Raw genomic sequence first — 19,937 nt, 5'->3', positions numbered from 1 at the left:
ACCAAAATACTATAACATGTTAAAATATTGTATTAGACCAAAACAATATATTAGGAGAAAATTTATTTTAGGGATAATTTAGATACTTTTTAAATTAATGATACTATTTAAAAAAAAAGAGTATACTATTTAGAGCCTCATTCTTACTATTTTATAATTTTTAAAAAATAAAAAAAATAATATTTTACTATTCATAATCATTCTAATTCTATTTTTTACTTTCATCTTTTTCTACTACTTTTTTCCTCCCCATAGGCTCTACTTATGCATGTTATTATTACCGGTCTTCTATCTTCTCTACTAATATAACTGATCTATAATATGATGTTTTCTGGACTATTATTATACAATGCTCGTAATCTTAAAAACATTAAATCATTAAAACAAGTATCAAAAACTATTTCTTTTCTTTGGTCTTCCGTTCATCCCATTTCATTTCTTTTTTCTGTCATTTTACATCATCTCCGAAGATTAAAAGGAGGAGAAGAAAAAGTAATCTTTTTTATTAAAATTATAAGTAAGGAATGAAATTTAATTTTATTAAAATTAAATTATAATATTTATTTACAAAGGGATAACTAAAAAATATTTAAAGTTGTTAATATGATATTGTAAATAATAATAATAATAATAATAATAATAATAATAATAAATAGTAATCTTCGAAAAAAAGTAAAATGGAGAAATATTCAAAATGTGAGTAATTTTTTTAGGGAATCGCTTTAATTGTTTTATAAAAGTTATTCGAGTTAATAAGGGGGTCTGTCTATATGTGACATTAATAACGTAAAGGGGTATTTATGATATTATAAGCCATGAAACTTTTTTGCCTAAATCTCCTCCCTTTATTTCACCTTCGCCTCCAACTCCCCCTCCCTCTCTCGCTTTTTCTACGGTTTCCGCTCCTCGGACCAATCGTTAGGGTTTTCCGTATCACGCGATCGTCGTGTCCATGGCGGACGTCATCGACATGCCCACCGAAGCACTGGATCGTCGCCGTGATCTACAGCCGGAGCGGAGGGAAAGCGCCGGCGGCGGATCTTCCTCACCGCCGCCGCCGCCTCCGAAGAGGAAGGACAGGGACTCGAGTGAAAGGAGGGACGACTGGCCCTCTAGCCGGACGGTGGATCAGCACGACTCTAGGAATCGGTCGCCGCCGCCTCCCCCACCTCCGTTGCTTGGGCAACCGAGGGACGACAGGGATCGGGATTATCGCAGGCGGAGTAGCCCGAGCTCGCCGTCGTACCGTGACCGCCGGCACTCGCCTCCTCGCCGGTCCCCTCCTCCTGGACCCTTTAAGCGAGCTAGGAGGGATGATGGTGGATATGACCGGCGCCGAGGGGGTTATAATGAAAGAAGGTGAGCAAGAAATCGTGCGGTCCTTTAATATGTGTACGAGCTCCGTTGGTGGGATTACACTCCTTGAAGTTGCTATTTATCTGCTGATAATTGCAGGCATGGCTATGATTACGGTGGTGGGTACGATCGAGATGGCTCAGGAAGCAGAGGTGGGTACGGCTATGAGAGGCCTCACAGTCGCTACATGAATCGCCAAGCAGGTAAATGTGAATGCAGCATTTCTTGCTGGCCACTTATTGACTTGAATTAACCAGAAAATTGGTCAAATATTGAGATAAAACGGAAAAAAATTGTTATTGTAAGCTCTTCCATTTACAGAGTTGTTAGTCACCAATATCAAACGCATCTGAACTGAATGAGAAAAAGTTATCCATGCAATTGGAAGTGTGATGTAGATCCCCCACCCACTACATCTGGCAACAAATGCTTAAGTAGACAAGCAAGAATCTTAGTGATCAATTTGTAGCAAATATTATCATTAATGGATCTAAATACTGAATATTTTAGAGTTTCTCAACCTTGGGCTCCATGACAATATAAGTTCAAGTAAATTGTGTTGTTAAGATGGATTTATCAAAAAATCATTTGACAGCACTATGCAGAATCCCATGCAGTGGAATGATAGGTCCTCTAGAATCAACACTCAGTCTATTAGGATCCAGGGATTTCCGAGGAGCCATAGGCCACATAGCCTCTTTTACCTCCTGTATGGACATGGCTTTACCTATTGCTGATGGTTTGGAGACCAAAGGAAGTTAATATATAGAATGTTCGTAAAATCCCGAGTACCAGCATAAGTTCCCATACTAGTTTGAAAAGCAGTTTCTATCTAAGCCTGTTAACTATCAACTAATGTCTCTCCACTATTTACAGTTTCAGTTAGCTGATAGTGTATTCCTACTATCAGGTTGCTAAATCAAGCAAAAGCCTGCTTAATTGACACCTATTACAACAAATTACTCAAAACTCAAAACTGATTCTTAATTGACTTAAAAAGAATGAAAATTGAATTAAATTTAGTGACCCACTCAAACTTACATCTCACCTGATGCCAAGTACATAGGCGAAGTCAAGCTGAATCATTGTATCAAATAGTAAAAAAACCCCTTTTTTAGACTCAACTGAGGCTAGCAATTGAGTAAGTTTGACCTCTGTAGCTATCCACCCCTGACTTTGCTTCTATTGTTAACAGTCAAATTTTCGTGATGATTTTTCTCTGAATATGGTGATGAGGTTCCACTGTTGAGTTTCTTGTGCAGTGATTGTCCTACAGATTTGTTTTGGTACTATGATCAAAATGAAACCTGGTGCAGATTTCCCTTTTCATTAGAATTACCTGTGTCAGTTTTTTCTAGAAGTTACCAATATATTCAAATGCCAGGTAAATGAGAAGGGTGAAATGATATTAAACTCGGGGAGGATTCATATAAAGATGCATTCGCTTTTGCAATATTTGCTAATTTGACACTACATGATGCAGAAATGTGGTGATGTGGTTGGCTAATAAGAATAATATAATTTTCAGATTATATATCCATGGCAGCAAGTAGTTGCATCAAAAAATGACAAACTACAAGAAATATAGAGTAATAAATCTTCATTCTTTGAAATGCTTGGTTTGTTTGAGCTTTATTCTCGGGGATCAAGTTTGATTAGGATCCTTCCATATAAGTAACCATTTATACAAATTGATACATCATTTGTGAATATATATTTAAGCTTTGAATGGCCTCATTATTGTAGGATTCTTATTCTCATGTTAAACAATTGTTTGTTGTAGAATACCAATTCTGGAGTTCTTATGCTTTTCTTGTTTATAATCTTTAGATTGGCCTAATTCTGGATACAGTGGTTATGGTGATGGTCCCGAGGGTATCCCAAGGTTTGTACTTTGCTATGTGTTCTAATGAAAATATGGCTCATGTTGATTTGTTATGGTCTCTTTTACCAATTTAATAAGGTCTTTCCTTGCCATTTTTTCTCTATAAGTGTCTCTCTTTTTGATATTTTTTAGAGAGATTTTCTAATTAGTTTTCTTATGGCATAGACACATTCTCTTTGACCTGCAATTATCATATATCATGGGACTCTTCCAAACTAGAATTTTAGCAAACTTAGATAATTGTGGAGTAATTCTTGTATGGGTATCAAGTATGCTGATATCTGACTTTCGTTCCCTTAGTTCCTTGAATATATTTTGCTAAAAGCTGATAAGAAGTTAAGAAACTTGCTGATGAATGATGCTGCCTCGGCATAGTAACTTATATAGTGCAGAATGTTGATTGGTTTAATAAAAAACAACATTCTTGGTTCTTTGTGGTCTAGTTGTTTAAGTTGTAAGCTAGAAACTCTCTCTAATCGTGTGCTGTGATCGGTAGATATAGGTGTTGTATAGTCATTAATATTGTAGTGCATGAAACTCAAATTCTCAGCATATTTTTGCTCTTTAAACTTGTTGTCCTACAATAACAGTTCAAGACTTTCTGTTTGGCTGTTGGGTAGTTTTAAGTTAAATTATGCAATTAAGTGCCACATATTTTACCTTTTGGCCCTTCTGTTTGCCCTGTAATATCCTTTATAGTTTTGTCTAGTATGGAACCTTTACCAAAGTTTGTAAGTTGACATTGAGATTGATAAGGAGGATAAACAAGATTGGTTGGACTGAACCAGGGAGGACAATCATCAGAATAATTTATAATTCAGAGAAGTTGAATATGATCAAATCAGGGTATAGCCTACACCAGACTGAAGTGGCCATAATTGTCCAGTCTGCGCCCAGGTTGGCTGTTGGACCAGTAAATACTTGATTTCTATAATATTAAAAATATGGCTATCAGTTTAGTACAGTCAGGGAGGAGCATGTATTTGTAATCCTCATGGTTTTGGTTGTAACAACTGAAAAAAAGATTTTATGTGCATAGAGTCATCTGTTTCTATATATCTTTTTGTGCGTGGTGTATGCTTCTGTTCCATTTGTTGATGAATTATACTTTAAATCTTATTAGTAGTTTGTATCATGTGTTTCTCAGGACTGTTTTCATCTGTAGTTGATTTTTGCACCTGCTGAATCTTCATAATTACTAAATGCCAACTGCAAGTATACATGCATCTCTTAGTGGAAGCATGAATCCTTTTTCTCTGGACTTCTTTTGGTTTTCAAGGCATTATATATGATGCAACTATGCAAAGCTAGACAAATAGCAAAAACTCACTAGATATTTGATTTTTTAATTGTTTAATAACCTTATTCAGTTATTTTTGCAGGGGAGGTTTGATGTCATACAAGCAGTTCATCCAAGAACTTGAAGATGATATTTCACCTGCTGAAGCTGAGCGAAGGTACATATTTCAGATGAAAGTAGTTATCAACATAAAGAGTTTGATTTCAATAAGCATTTGTTGGTTATGTCGCCAAGCTTGTGTCTTTTGGCTGCTAAATGATCAGAGTGATTTTATGAATCTGCTAGCTGTTTAGCACTATGGATAGTATGAGCTATCAAGCAAAGTTCTGATCATGCAGGTATGAAGAATACAGATCAGAATACATTTCAACTCAGAAGCGAGCTTATTTTGAAGCTCATAAAGAAGAGCAATGGTACATGATGCCTACAATTTTCCAAATATTATTGTGTATCCATTTGATGTAATGTGATATATTTGAAACATTTTATACATTGCCTCATGTTTTTAACCCTGTTGTTGTAGGCTGAAAGACAAATATCATCCAACTAACTTGGTGGCAGTCATTGAAAGGTGAGTTTCCTGCAACCACATGGACATGTATGTAGCTATTGATATTGTATTTTGAGTATGACATTCAGTCTTTTGCTTGGATGATCCCTTCATTCCAATTTTCTAATGCTTAAGTCAGATAAAGGTTTTACGTTGGTCTTTTTTTCATATGGTCATGCTAGCTTGGCTTCAATGCGTTTGTGCATTGTCCTGTACAATGTAATGTCAACACTTCTGTTGCTATCGATGCCTATTGCGTGACATTGTAGGAGGAAAGAACAGGCCAGGACTGTTGCAAAGGAATTCTTGCTTGATTTGCAGAGTGGTACACTTGACCTGTAAGAGTTTCGTCTCAGTTCCCCTTCTCATGCTTTCTGAAGGATTATTATGCCTTGACTTAGTTTTCTCTCATGCTTATATCATCAGTGGCCCAGGATTAACACCTTCCTTGGCTAGCAAATCTGGGAATGATAGCGAACCAAATTCTGAAGACGAGGCAGATCCTCATGGTGAAAGGAGAAGGCATGGTAGAGGAAATGCAAAAGGACATGACCTGCTTTCCGCGGCTCCAAAGTCTCACCCAGTTAGTTCTGAACCTCGGCGAATTCAAGTTGACATTGAACAAGCGCAGGCCTTGGTTCATAAGCTTGACATGGAGAAGGGTATCCAGGACAATGTCCTGTCCTATAGTGGTCATGATAAGTTGGATGCAGAGAAGTCTCATGGAGGATCCATGGGGCCAATTGTAATTATACGTGGTCCAACCACTGTCAAGGGTCTTGAAGGTGTTGAATTGTTGGATACTTTGATCACTTACCTATGGCGTGTACATGGCTTGGATTACTACGGCATGTCTGAGACGTCTGAGGCAAAGGGTCTTCGGCATGTTAGAGCTGACAACAAGACACATGATGGAACCAATGCTAGTGGATCTAACTGGGAGAAGAAACTTGATATATTCTGGCAAGCGAGGTTGGAAGGCCAGGATCCCTTGGAAACATTGACAGCCAAAGATAAGATTGATGCTGCAGCTACTGAGGCTCTAGATCCTTTAGTGAGGAAAATACGAGATGAAAAATATGGTTGGAAGTATGGATGTGGAGCTAAGGGCTGCACAAAGCTTTTCCATGCTCCTGAGTTTGTTCATAAGCATCTCAGACTTAAACACCCGGACCTTGTGATGGAGCTTACCTCAAAGGTCCGAGAGGAGCTGTATTTTCAAAATTACATGAAGTAAGCATTCAACTCATCTTGTGACTGAAAATTAAGGACTATGTTGAGAGAATCACTAAGTCAAAGTTGTTTTTATTCTTAATGCAGTGATCGCAATGCACCTGGTGGGACTCCCGTCATGCAGCAATCTGCACCAGTAGGACTTCTATCTTTGTTGTTAAGCATACTGTTTTTCGTGCATGATTATGTTGATGTGCTATTCTTTAGTTTCATGTGTTTTTTATGTGTATTATAAACACAATACTTTTAGTGCTCTGTAGTGGTCTGTTTTAAGGTTTTAGGAGTTTGGATTAAAGAAAAAGGATGAGAAAGAGGTTTCACCTATAGAGAAATTAAAGAACACCAAAGACAAAGAAGTCTCAACTCACAATAATATTTTAGAAAACAAACAGGATGAGTATAATAAAAAATAATGATAGAAGAATGAAATGGAACAATATCATTAAAAGGCATAATGATTCGTTGCATGTGTTACTAATATATCAAAAACATAGCTTTACTTTGTCAAGTATCTAATCCATCATCTATTGTTCTTAGTTTTTGTATAATTGAACATTTAGAATTTTAGTCTTTAGATTTTTGTATAATGTGAGATTAGCCATTTTTAAAAGTTAGAAAAATGTTCAATCTTTGAACATTAGTATTTAAGAATTTATTTTTTTTCCAAATTTCTATGATTTAATAAATTCAAATTTTATGGTTTTTCTGAATTTTTAGATATTGTAAATTCCAACTATTGACATTTTAACTTTTTGAATGATATGTTTTTCAGCTGTGTTTGGTTGATTTAATTATTGATTAGACATCGTGAAACACTACATCTTATTTTACTTTTTTTAGAAATTTAATTAATTGTTTCCTTCAGAATCCAATTTTCCTGTGAATAACAGATGCTTTGAATTACTAATGGTATATGTATCAGATTATAGCGAATGTAATACATCTAGGATATTTTTTTGGTTACATGTAGGGTTTGAACTTTGAAGGTATTATATTTTTAATAATTATTAAAGTTATAGGATACTATTAATTATTTAGTATATATACTTTCATGAAGACTACTTAGAGAACTTTTAATTGCTTAATATTGACTGTATTAAACATTAGATTATGATTAATGAAAGTAACACTATAATTGGACATGATACTTATTATCATCAGTTATATCTCGTCATGATGTGTCATATGTGATACTTGTAGAATATTTCTCTGATGTGTCTCAGATAGTTTTTAAAGTATTTTTATTTTAAAAATTAATTAATAAAAATATATAATACTTCTAATTATTTCTAAGGTACAGTTTGGATATTTTTAGTTAATATTGTTTGTAAACATTAAATTATAGTAACTTTGTGTTTCATAACGTTTTATGGTTTTGTCTCTATTCTTGAAGTAGTATGTTACTGAAAATGAACTCTCATCTTTGAAGCACCAACACGTGCTTTTGATGGATGTATCTGTGTTTGACATGTGTTGGACACAGATACGTCATCAACACAGCTGAACATGTGTTTGACACGTTCTAGTTGTGTCTTTTTTATTTATTTTCATTTTTATTTGTGGGACACAACACCACTCTCGCTTTGCTTTCACGCACTTCGTTGCGTGGCCCTCATGTGCGGTGCTGCACTTGCGTGACCCTTACGTGAGGGCCATTCACTTCGGACTCTGTTGAATTTATAAAATTTAAGTATTATTATTTGATGTACTCAACCTTTATTTTGGATACTTATATTTAGATGATTTTAATTGTTTCAATCTGTGTGATGATATTTATTTGTTTACATTGTCGAGTTTATAAAATTTGAGTATAAATACTATAAAACTCATGTTAATCGAATATATATATATGTATATATATATATATATGTGTGTGTGTGTGTATATATGTGTATATATATGTATATATATGTGTATATATATGTGTATATATATGTATATATATATATGTGTATATATATGTATATATATATATGTATATATGTATATACATCTTGCAAAATGTAAGTGATGAAGGCGGTTTATGATCCTTCTCTTTACCAGCCAAACTAGCCAATGCATTTTACAAATGAATATTTGATATTATTATATAAATATTTTATATTGTCATATTATATGTTGTATATTGTATGGTTTGCCATATCAAATTGGTACTCATATTTGTATTTGTGCTCTACAAAATCTTTCAATTGTTATTATAAGCTTGAAATTGTAGAGGCACATTAGAAACTAAGGATTGTAGACAAAGTGTGGTTAAGACTTTTTTTTATGAGCTGTAACTTTAGGAAAACCAACAGGAGGATTGAAGGTAATATGGGTGCAAAGTTCCAGAAAAAAAACAGTAATTTTACATATCTTGGATCCATTATTATTAGGAAGGGAGATTGATGAAGATATTGTTAATGAGGTTAATGCATTACCTCACAGATCAAAACAAAATTCTTAATAGACTGCTATAAAGCTAGCTGCGCTTTATGGATTATGATATTAGGTATTTGATAACATACATAGTGATAGAAATAGTTGGTCAATCAGACGTAGCATAATGTAGGTGAGTGGAAATGATAGAATAAGAAATATCTATTGTAGTGAACAATTAGGGATAAGTTTCAACTGATGAAAAAGTAAAAGGAAAGTTGTTTTAAGTTGTATGGATATTATCTGAAGGAGACCTATTTGCCAATCAGTTGAGGTGATTCAGTTAGGATTATTTTTGCAAGGAGAACTTGAGGACTTTTTGATGACTCTGTGTTTCACTAGTGATATAGCCTTGTAAAAAGTAATATCCATGTGGCCAACCTCAAATCATTATCTCATGGTTCATCAATGTTGCATTGTACATTTGAAGCTGATTATTTGATATTTGATCAGATGATAATAATTATATACTTTTGTGATATTTAATTTTTCTTCTTTTAAATGTTTCCAATTGTGTTTTCATTTGGTAATTCTATAGCATGTTCTATGTTAATTTTGCGTGATATCTCATATAATATGTTGATAATTATGTCATTTCTTTAGTTTTTTAACCTTGTTATAACATTATATGTTTTGCTAGTGTTAGTTTTATACTTTTTTTATTTATTTGGAAAGCTTCCCCTCTTTTATTTCTTTACACCAATCCACTTTAGTAGCTGCAGGGATCCAATGTTGTAATGACATTCATATTTAAGAAGGGTGCCCGGACCCCACAAGTGATAATTATTCAATCCTATGTGGACAGATCCGATATCATTTCAGGTCTTGGTGATTAACTTAGAAATATTAGAGTTGAATATTAATCATAAAATCACAATAGGAAGGAGTCTGCATTGGATCCTTATAAAGGACCAACTTATTTGTGAACTGTGAAATTGGAAAAGCTTCAATTTTCTTTACATTTCATCTCCCTCCATAGCCACCCCCCAGCCACCTCCCCCTGCTCCGAGCCACACAATTTTGGTGGGTCAGTGATTTATGACACAATGATCAGCTGTTCCCACTTTGTGGCTGCCAATGCTTTATGATTCCAGTTGCAGTTGGTCTCTTCTTGTTTGTCCCCTTCTCTTTCTTTGATGGTGATGTAGCTGTTCCTCCTGCTCCTCTTCACATGGATTCACGATTTCTGACCACTCCTTTAGTGGATCGGGTGATCCCCATAGATCCAAACTGTCATAGTGTCCAGGATAGGCGATATGAACTGTCGATAGGCTGTTTCAGGACTGGGATAGTCTGAAACTATGATTTGTTCTTTGGGTTGCATATGCTTAATTTTGTTTACAGTTATTATAGGGCTGTATAATTTTTTGTATGGCTCTTGCAATTCTTTTGTTTGGTCTGTACAAGAGAATGCTTAAATGTCTTGAAATAAAAATGTGTACAACAGGCTTGGTAACTACTTGTAGAAATAAAAAATAGATAAATAAAAAGAATGCTTAAAAATGTGTGATAGTCCTTAAGAGCTTCAATGGGAGATGATATATATCCAATGTGTTGTGGAAAAGATGAAATTTTACTACACGGGGAAGGCCAGGGACATGAAATGTTTGACATTAATTTGATTCTGTTTCATTTTTTATTCGGCCAATTTTAACTCCAACTTCTAATTTTTTTCCTTTCTCGCCAAATTACAGCCTCAATGATGTGACAGGATTCTTATATGCTTATTTCTTAGATTGTGTTGTGCAACAATATTTTGCTACTTATTTATATTTGTAGAAATGTTGCATGCTTATATATGCATGTTGACTTTCAAATCTGTGATCGTGTGATTGCATTTATTATCTTATTTATTACACTTTGCACTTATATGCAGAAGGTGAAATCCCAAAGGCGGGGGCCACCATTAGGTAATCGCCTGAGAGATGAACGTGGCTACAGGAGAGAGTCTGACCGGAATGATAGAGATGATAACAGGCATGATAAGACTGACAATTCACCTCGTGATGCCAATGATGGCTTAGAAGGGGACGATAATGAGAAGCCTCTTCATGAAGCTTATGGTGGACAAGGCTTGCATGGTGCTTTTCCTTCAGATGTGCCTCCTCCTCCAGTATTAATGCCCGTTCCTGGTGCTGGGTCAGTCGGTTGTTCCCATAGTCCTATTTGAACTATTTTCTCTGTTTGATATTTGTGTAACTATACATTTTTTTTTATAGACCACTAGGACCTTTTGTCCCTGCCCCACCGGACGTTGCAATGCGCATGCTGAGGGAGACCGGTGGACCATCATCATATGAAGCTACTGCTGGTTCTCGTGGTAGAACAGGAAGGCTTGGTCCGCAAGTGAGTGGTCCTGCACCAATTCTTTCTATGCCTCCGGCATTTCGACATGATCCTCGTCGCATAAGAAGGTCAGTGCCATTGTTCTGCTCACCTGCAAAAATGTTTTATGTTTTTTCTTGATTTAACTCCTTATGGGGAAAAGTTTTTTTGTCTACATTTAGTTTTTGCTGAATTTTTGCACTTATTATCAGGGTTCATGTGTCACAGTTACCAAGACTTTGTTCGTTAACATAATACTTTGTTCGTTAGCTCTTATACTTGTGAATGCATATTTAGCTGATCTTTGTTTCTTTACAGTTACCAAGATCTCGATGCTCCAGAGGACGAAGTGACTGTTATAGACTACAGGAGTTTATAGGCTCCTAATTTCCTCCTCATCCTTTGGAATGATATTTAGTCTGTGACCCAAGATGGAACAGGAAGGCACACCTGCTGTCCACCAGCAGATGACTTCATCGTCAAATAGCTACTCACAGTTTTGCAATATAGTCGAAACTCGATAAGATCAATTTCTAATGTTTTACTTGTGAGAAGGGATGATGTTAATAGAAACATTTTGGACGATTTATGTAACTGTATGCCTAACTGCGATGCAAGACGCACGTACAGCATTCTGTCTGCATTTGCAAACTTAGCTTCCTTGGATCAAATCATAACCAAATGTGCCGTGTAGACTTTGGATGTCAAGTTTGTTGTAGTTTTGGGTTTTTGTCTTTGTCAAGTCCTTGCGCGAGCCAGTACGTACGTATCTTGAAGGTGAATCGTAAAGGTTTGATATATGTGCTCTTGTCCTCTATAAAGTCGCTGAAAATTCGGCTTAGATTACATTAATTCCAGGAGATTGCCATGTAACGTCATGTATTGGTGCTTTTGACACTTGGGACTCGAGTTTCTTCAACATGGAAGTGCCTGAAGGTGAAATAAAACTATCATTTTTTTTCTCTGCATGACATACGATTAGGTAAATACTGTCAGTGAGACAGAGTTATTTGTTATTACATTTCTTATTCAATCATCAGCTCTAATACAAGTATGTTGCCTCAATAATATAGAAATAGATCATTATATTATCTAAGGCCATAGTCTTGACTGCTAAATATAAAAAGAAATTTTTTATAGTCGATAAATGTTGCACCATCATAGCATGGTTATTAGCTCAGTAGTTGAATCAAAGATTTAAATCTCAATTTGATAATCGATCAGGGCAGAAAAGATGCATATTGTTTGATATAGGAATGTATATACTTCACTGACCATTATTTGATTTGAAATCAATGATATTATTCCTAGTTCCTAAGTGGTACTCAGCAAATGAAGTATGAATTGAGGATAATTCCAGAGCACAATTGAATGACATGGTTTTCCTATGAGGCAGTTGCCTCCTTTTAAGACACAGTAAAGACACACACAAAAAAAAAAAACAACTCTCAGACTTGCACTATAACCCCTTATATGATGAACACATGTAGAAGGTATTTGCAAATCAAGATATGTACCCTAGCTTACGGTCAACTTGCTCAACTTGATAGTGTTTAATCTTTAAACCAACAACACATTGCAGAGATGAAAGCCCAGTAGCAGAAATTCCAACAACAGAAATTAGCTCTTTGCTGCTCTGATAGTTTCATTCCTCATGCAGCTAACAGAAACATGAGTATGCAAGATGATTCTTCTTGGAAACATAAGTTGAGATGAAATTGGACGAAGCAATAGGAGAGGAGCTGGGAACTTGCGACGGGACAAGTATTTGGGTCCGACCCGAAGCTATTCGCTTGCCAGCTACGTTTCCATAGAATAGGCCAGCAATGGCAGGCACAAAGACATCACTTTTGGAGCAGATTTGGAAGTCGAGAGCTCTCTGTAGTTCTGCACCTCCTGACTGGAGAAAGTGAGCTTTCTTTTCTGCAGGTACTAAATCATCCTGCAACAGATTTAGTTCTAATAAGTGAACTTCAAATTGGTGGCAGAATATACATTTATGCTTCTTGGCGAGCAAAACAGAATTGGACATGTTTGGCTGATGAGTTCTGCTACCATGTATGTATGAGATGCATGATAAGAATACATGCAAAACAAATTTTTACCTACCAAAATAATTAGTTGTAAATGTCAACTATGATGCAATGAGAGTTATATGGAAATCTCAAAAGCACACAAATCTTAGAAAAAATGTATTAGCTAAATGCTCATGGAGAAACAAAATTAATTTCAGAATTATTTAGCAAAATTCTGGTGCAGTCAAACTTATGTATCAACCATAAGTTTGGTGCTGATGACAATTTTTTATTGTAAACAAAGGTTTCTGCAACTAGCACGACTCACCTTAGTATAAGTTTTTGGAAACATCTCCTTCAAAGGGTTCAGGCTTTCATGCCACCAAGTCTGGGTTAGGTAAATTGTGTGATCTGAATTGAACCCAACCTTTTTCAGAAAGTCTCTGATTTCCACGGGAGTGTAACAAGGTTTTTTTCCATTGCCTTTTTCTTTGCAGCCCTTTTTCTCCAGCACATCAACCCTAAGATCAACTGCAATAAACTGGCTTCCTGAATTGCGACTCAGAATTTTCAGTCTCTCAATCATCCTGTCAGACACTTCCAAAATTTCCTGCTTCATTTCAAGACTTCCAAACATCGCTAAGCATGCAGTTGAATCCAAGTCAGTATTAGGTTTTCCCTTTGCCTTTAAATTGATTGAAGGGAAGAAACTCACAAGTCTCAGGTAACTTTTTGTTTGGAAGATTGGTTCGATATTGTTTATAATAAAGTCCTTAGCTACCCTATTGGGGACCCTGACAACAGCTGGATTTTCAGCAGTTACTTCAGAAGGAAGCTCTTTGACAACCTTTACAACACCAATCAAGCTTGTAGTGAATTTATCAGCATCATACATATCCTCAAAATTCCTGCAGGCATCTGAAATGTTTTAGTTGCAGAAGATATATGTAAAGCTACAAAAGAACAGTAACAAGAGGGAAAGCAACATCTCAAGTATCTCATATATTTGGAGAAATAGAAAGAAGCTCTGATGATACTCACCATCTGATCAATGTTAACTATACATTTCCATCATTACAAGAATATGCATAACTACTTTTGTTGTTTATGTTGGTGTCCACATAGAAGAAGAACAAGAAACACCATAATCATGATACTAACATTCTGATTCATGATCACAGATACAGTCACAAGGATGACTGGCTATTTGATTCTAAAAGAAAAATGAGGATGAGGACCAGCTGTTCTGTTAAGAGTTAAGGAGTTAAGATTCAACAATGATGGCAGACTATGATCAAAATCAGAAGTTTACCTTTTCTGACCAAGCTCACTTCCTCTGATGTCAGGAAGAAGTAGAGTGGCACCTAAATACCTTGCAATGACCACCGCATCTGTGACCTGAATGATGAAATTGATTAAAGGTTAATGAAACTAAATATTTGCTCGTGTATGCTGATTTAGTTTCACCTACTTTTTGGAGTTTGGACAAAGAAAAAGAGGAACAAATAACTAAACCATCAACATTAACATAGGATGAATTTAAGGTAACAGAGTTTAAAAAAAAAAAAAAAAGTAAAAAGGGAGCATTGTTCCATGGTAAACGATTAGGGTTAAGTCTTGTTCTAGTTCAAGCATATGAAGTTTTGGGTGAAACTAGAAATTATTACAAGCTGAATAATACATAAAAATAAAGGAAGTTGGCTAACAAACTTCAATCTGAATATTTATCTGGAAGAATGCCATCAGAGCAACAGCTTGACATTAAAATGAAGTTGTCAGTCATAATTACAATTCATAGCTAAATCAACCAAAAGACCTACACAATAAAGGTTATCATACCTGTGAGACATGGTGCTCAGGACCACCTGTTAAGGAGAATGTAATGAAACCTTTTGACTGCTCTGTCTCTTCTAAAGATGCAAATCCACAGGGAAATGATAACCGAAATAGGAAGATCCACAATCAATAAAGAGGACTGGAGTTCCATTTGGCATAGCTTTATAATAGAATCTCAATACATTCTATTACTTACTTGGAACTGGTTTTGCCCAACAAGGTTTAAGCTCTAGGCTGCTCTCCTTAGAAACTTGGGTAGCAGACTTGTCTTTTGACTTTAGAGCATCAAATTGTACTACTGATGTTTCTTGAAGACTCACCTAAAGACGTACAACAAAAGAATAAGAAAGAAAGAGAGTTGTAAAAACAGAAAGAAATACTTTATAAAAATAGAAAGAAAGATTTACAACAAATTAGTACAACACATACCTATAGAGCATAAAACAAATTGCTGACTATAAAATAGGGGAAACACAATTTCATCATGTTCAGGATTCAAAAGTGATTTTCATGTTTGAGGGCATTATTACGTTCATTGTTTGCAGCCAGTTCAACACAATGGGCCACACTAATATCAGATGTATGGATCATATAAACAAGCATTTCCTTTAAACTGTAATATGAGCTGCTGCATTTGGAAGGCAATGAAATACACATACTTTTCTCCCTAACCATCAATTTAGTGTTGCCTAAATCATATCAAAGCTAGTCCAATCATATCCAGATGCTTATCTACCATGAATAACAGGGAATCTAGTCTATGGAATGATGATATCAGGAAAAAGTTGAGTTTTGGAGTATATAGAGGTAAAAACAAAAGAGAAATGAGCAAGGCAGATTGGTCATGTCCAATGATGGACGAGAAGACATGTCTCTGATATATAATAAACATAAAGTTCTATGAATCAGACAATATGATATTAAAATATTCACCACCACTAGTTTGGTGGACAATGAACATTTGTCTAGGCATGCATTAAGCTTTGTTGCACATACTCCATGACCAGGATAGGAACTATGATTTACATTTTTCTTTAGCCAGTAAGTAGGTCAGAACTAAGTTGACAGATTTTAAAACAAAAAAGGATGTAAATATCTAAATCTGCCATCCATGCATGCCAACAAACACGTGAATCAGATCAAGGGAAAAGAAGAAGAAGAAGAAGAAAACACCAAAATAAACTGATTAGCATACAAAGAAAGTCAATCCAATTGTCTATTTTAATGCACATTCATGCATGCCATTAAACATTGTAAAGTATGGTTTCATCTTGTTCAGAAACCAATATGCACTCAAACAATCAGTATGTCGAATGTCTGCTCAACATAACGGCTGAATGCTATCATGAGATGCAAGGATCAGCAAGGGCATGCATGTCCTATAGACAGCAGTGCTACACCCTGAAAAAATGGAAGTTTAATGGGATCCAAACACATTTCTCACCAACATACAATTTCGCATTGACTAAATTACTTCGAAGTCAGTGCAGCGCAACAAATAGGCAATAAAGGAATTTGTCCATGCCATGATGATGTCAATTAAAGTTAAATATTGAATTCTGTAGAGGATATAATGAAAGAGAAACAACCATGATGGCTTCATCAGGTTCAATGAGGATCAAGAAGGCATATTTACTCAAAATCAAATTCTGATAACAGTAAATTAGTTCGATCAGCATATTTATTGCCAGCCAAGTTGGAATCACAGCCGTCAAAGTGTTTGTTTCAGTACACACGAAGACATGCCTATAACAGAGAGACATGTTCACTGTCCTGAATAACCAGTCAGCATCGATACAAAAACCTACGACTTTGTACACAAGATATTGATGATCCAGTAAGTAAGAGAGAGAGAGAGAGAGAGAGAGAGAGAGAGAGAGAGAGTTGCATTGATTACCTTGACGGAATCGAAGTGGTCTCTTTTGATCATGTTGCCGAGCATGGCGAACATTGCAATGGTTAGGAATCCGGCGACCAACTGCCTGGGATCCACCGCCATTGGGCTCCCAGAACCCGCAGAAACAGAAAGCGAGATGGGGGGCAAACCGGAGGCTACTGCAACAGATGGTAATTTGAGATCCGCGAAGCGATGCGATCAATATAAGGAGAGGAAGCAACAGAGAGAGAGAGAGAGAGAGAGAGAGAGAGAGAGAGAGAGAGAGAGAGAGAGTCTCGTCGGTTCTGCTCAGATCCGGCCAAGGGCGGACGGGTCGAGCATAAAAAAGGAGGAGAAGAAGCTCGAATGACCGGGCGAAGGGAGTCGGCGAGAGAGAGGAGTTTTGGGAGCTCGTCCTGCCGACACTCGAGCAGTTAAAAGAGAGAGAGAGAGAGAGAGAGAGAGAGAGAGAGAAAGCGAGCGAGCTTGGAAGCCACCGCGTAGTGTATTTGTCGCTTTGTTTCACTAAATTAAAATTTAATTTTCATAAAATAAAATTAAAATTCACTAATTTCTTTGTATTTGTCGAAATTTAAAATATGATTTATAAAAAATAAAAATTGATTATTAATTGAAACTCCTGATGGAAAGGGGACTGCTTAAGTTGCATTTGCCTAATTTGGGAGAGATGTGAGGAGGGGTTGGGTTTCCCTTTGATTCCATGGCCAAAGGTGGGAAGGTTTGCTTGCGAGGGGGTGACTCGAAAGTGGGACCCGTTGGTGGGGAAACACATCGATCCGAAGCACGAGCTGTGCACGTGAGAATCGCCCTCTGCGGATCACGTTCTATCTAATCTTTAGTGGGGTAATGCCTATGGTATTCCATCCTATTTTTATTGCTGCTGCTTCTCTTCTACCTCCAGCTTGTCTTCGAGTTCTTCCATTCAGGCTTTCTTTAGCTTCAAAAGAATTGAAATCAGACAAATATATGCAAACAATATATCTGACTGATAGCTATGGTACACCAGATGTATGAAAGTTGTGCCTTGAGGAGGACATAAGTGATGCAATGATGCAGACATTCCTCCGGCTTCCTGTTGGGCCACTCAATATAATCAGTGTTTCTTCTTGGAACTTTCTCCCACAACCCCAATTAGTCATACGAGCTTTATATTCTCATGGAACATGTGATCCACCGACTCTAGGCCTAATGATTACACACCAACATAAGACAGAACATCTAGTGCTTCACAATGGTCCATTGGTATTATTGGATCTCCATATCTACATCGTGAACTATCAGTCGTATCATCTAATGTCACTCGAGGAACAGGAGTTCAGCTAAATGTTCTTAGCTGGGTGTTTTGGTGATGACAATGCTCTTTTTTTCCTTGTCTTGTTGTCTTCTCTTCTTGTACTGTTTTTTGTTATGGTGTTTTTTGTTATTTCTGTGGCATTTGCTATCTCAAGGGATCACAATCAAGATCGAACAGATGAGAGACAGTGAAGGCTTTATTGTCATGTGGGCTGCTACTTTGTTCTTCCATAATTTCCTGTTCATTCTCTACTGTTTCAATCCTAACAAATTTGTGACTGTAGGGAGCAATTGGTGATAGCCTCATTGAAGCAATTTGTGGTTCCACACCCAGAAACGCATAGATAAATCCTTGATGTGCAGTGCAGTGTATTATCATGTCATTATCTAATCGGTACATTGTCTTAGTAAGTTGGTTGCAATGTCACTTGTGTTCTTATCAGAGCAGCAAGAACCTGCCATGAAAATGGTGTAACAGGGGTCGCGGTGGCGCTCAGCTTCCTGCATCCTCGTGACTCTTAGTTGCCAGCGACTCTTTTATCTCTTTATAAAACAAGAACAAATGGATTTCACATGCGCATTTTGATATTCTGTGTCTGTAGATGCGCATTGTGATACGATCATATCTTGAGGCAATTGGGATCCGGCATGTAGATCCCTCAGTAGGTCAAATATGTCGATATCTTGTGGTGAAGCACAAGAACTTTCATGAAACAAGAACATAGCAAAACATACTTCAGCGGAGTTGCATTCTACAAGCATAAAAAGTAAGACCATTTTGGTATGTCGATCGACCTAAGACTATGGCTTAGGATGACGCTTGGGGAGTGGAGGAGGATGAGTAGCCACTAGACTGTAGTCCGCGTTGTAGATGTGGCCTTCCTCTTCCTCATCTCCGTGCTTTGGTTCCTTCATCCTCTGAATCACCTGCACCAAACGGAGGAGTTATTATCTCTAATCAGTAGTTTTTGGAGGAGAGTAATTGACTAACCTCGGTGTTTGCTGCTGAGAGACCTGACTCCTTCAGTAGCTTCCTGCCTGGACTCTGCTCTTGAGAGGCAGACATATCTACCGGTGCCTCGCGAGGGAGATGAAGAGCCAACACGAGGACACAGGAAACCATCGCACAGAGCTGCTTGTTCATGGTGGTGTGTCTTAGTTCAGCAAGCTCTCTCAGGGTAATATAACATATGAAGGGAAAAAGAAGATATGGCATCAATAATTGAAGCGGCAGGAAGAGAACATGAACATGGTGGTTGCCATGCCTTGGACACTGTTGTATCCAGGAAGGGAGGCAGCAAAAGCGGCACCAAACTGACCTTTACGACTTCCTTCTGTAACATTCCTTGACCTCTTTCTCATATTTTCTCTCTGCTGGTGGAAAAGTTGATGGGCAGGACAGAGGAGAGGATAACATACGCCCATCTCCACATCGACTACAGAACAGTATCTTCCTGTGCAGCGTGAACAAGGGTTACTCCATCGCAACTTGAACTCATGAGGTTAAATTATACAAGTAGGAAAATAGCATGTCTTTCCTTTCACCTGGACTGCTCATTTGAGAGACAAAACTTGCCCGCAGTATAGCTACACTAGGATTAGCCGTGTAGTGTGGTTTGTGTGTGTGTGTAGGTGGTGAAGTTGATGCGTCTCTCTCCATTTGAATTTGCTGGCAGGTGCCATTATTAACGTGAGTGCTGTAGAAACGAACAAGAATGGTCCCGGAGGATGCTCAGCCATGCTTGTCTTTAGCCATGCACTTGAGGGAAGCCTTTGCCAATGGTCAAAGCCTGCTTATTTTTAAGCAGAGTGGTCTAAAGAACCATTTG

General features: G+C 36.9%; 2 protein-coding genes and 1 long non-coding RNA gene across 4 annotated transcripts; 1 reads left to right on the top strand and 2 right to left on the bottom strand.

Moving 5' to 3' along the window:
- Positions 1-834: 834 nt before the first annotated feature.
- LOC135594718 (serrate RNA effector molecule-like) lies at positions 835-11,775 on the top strand. Its single transcript, XM_065085186.1, has 12 exons — positions 835-1,359; positions 1,456-1,559; positions 3,187-3,241; positions 4,624-4,698; positions 4,880-4,954; positions 5,065-5,112; positions 5,361-5,429; positions 5,518-6,324; positions 6,412-6,460; positions 10,619-10,881; positions 10,962-11,156; positions 11,386-11,775. The coding sequence occupies exons 1-12, from the start codon at positions 953-955 to the stop codon at positions 11,444-11,446; spliced, it is 2,208 nt and encodes a 735-aa protein (XP_064941258.1). The 5' UTR covers positions 835-952; the 3' UTR covers positions 11,447-11,775.
- A 625-nt stretch (positions 11,776-12,400) lies between these two features.
- Positions 12,401-17,251, bottom strand: LOC135594719 (protein MANNAN SYNTHESIS-RELATED 1-like). 2 transcript variants are annotated; one of them, XM_065085188.1, is made up of 6 exons: positions 16,816-17,251; positions 15,115-15,238; positions 14,922-14,989; positions 14,395-14,480; positions 13,411-13,990; positions 12,401-13,009 (listed from the first exon to the last, which is right to left on the bottom strand). In XM_065085188.1, exons 1-6 carry the CDS (start codon positions 16,915-16,917, stop codon positions 12,728-12,730), a joined length of 1,242 nt encoding a protein of 413 aa, XP_064941260.1. In that variant the 5' UTR covers positions 16,918-17,251; the 3' UTR covers positions 12,401-12,727. The 2 variants fall into 2 exon arrangements, with proteins under 2 accessions (XP_064941260.1, XP_064941259.1); XM_065085187.1 differs by having other exon boundaries at positions 14,922-14,992; positions 16,816-17,250.
- A 1,484-nt stretch (positions 17,252-18,735) lies between these two features.
- Positions 18,736-19,708, bottom strand: LOC135595096 (uncharacterized). Its single transcript, XR_010480280.1, has 2 exons — positions 19,100-19,708; positions 18,736-19,035 (listed from the first exon to the last, which is right to left on the bottom strand). It is a non-coding gene; the product is annotated as an uncharacterized LOC135595096 (long non-coding RNA).
- Between the last annotated feature and the right edge of the window lie 229 nt (positions 19,709-19,937).

The sequence above is a fragment of the Musa acuminata genome, chromosome BXJ1-10, assembly GCF_036884655.1.
Source record: "Musa acuminata AAA Group cultivar baxijiao chromosome BXJ1-10, Cavendish_Baxijiao_AAA, whole genome shotgun sequence".
Taxonomy (NCBI): domain Eukaryota; kingdom Viridiplantae; phylum Streptophyta; class Magnoliopsida; order Zingiberales; family Musaceae; genus Musa; species Musa acuminata.
Note: the sequence above shows the minus strand (reverse complement) of the source record. Positions and strands in the feature narration are given on the sequence as shown.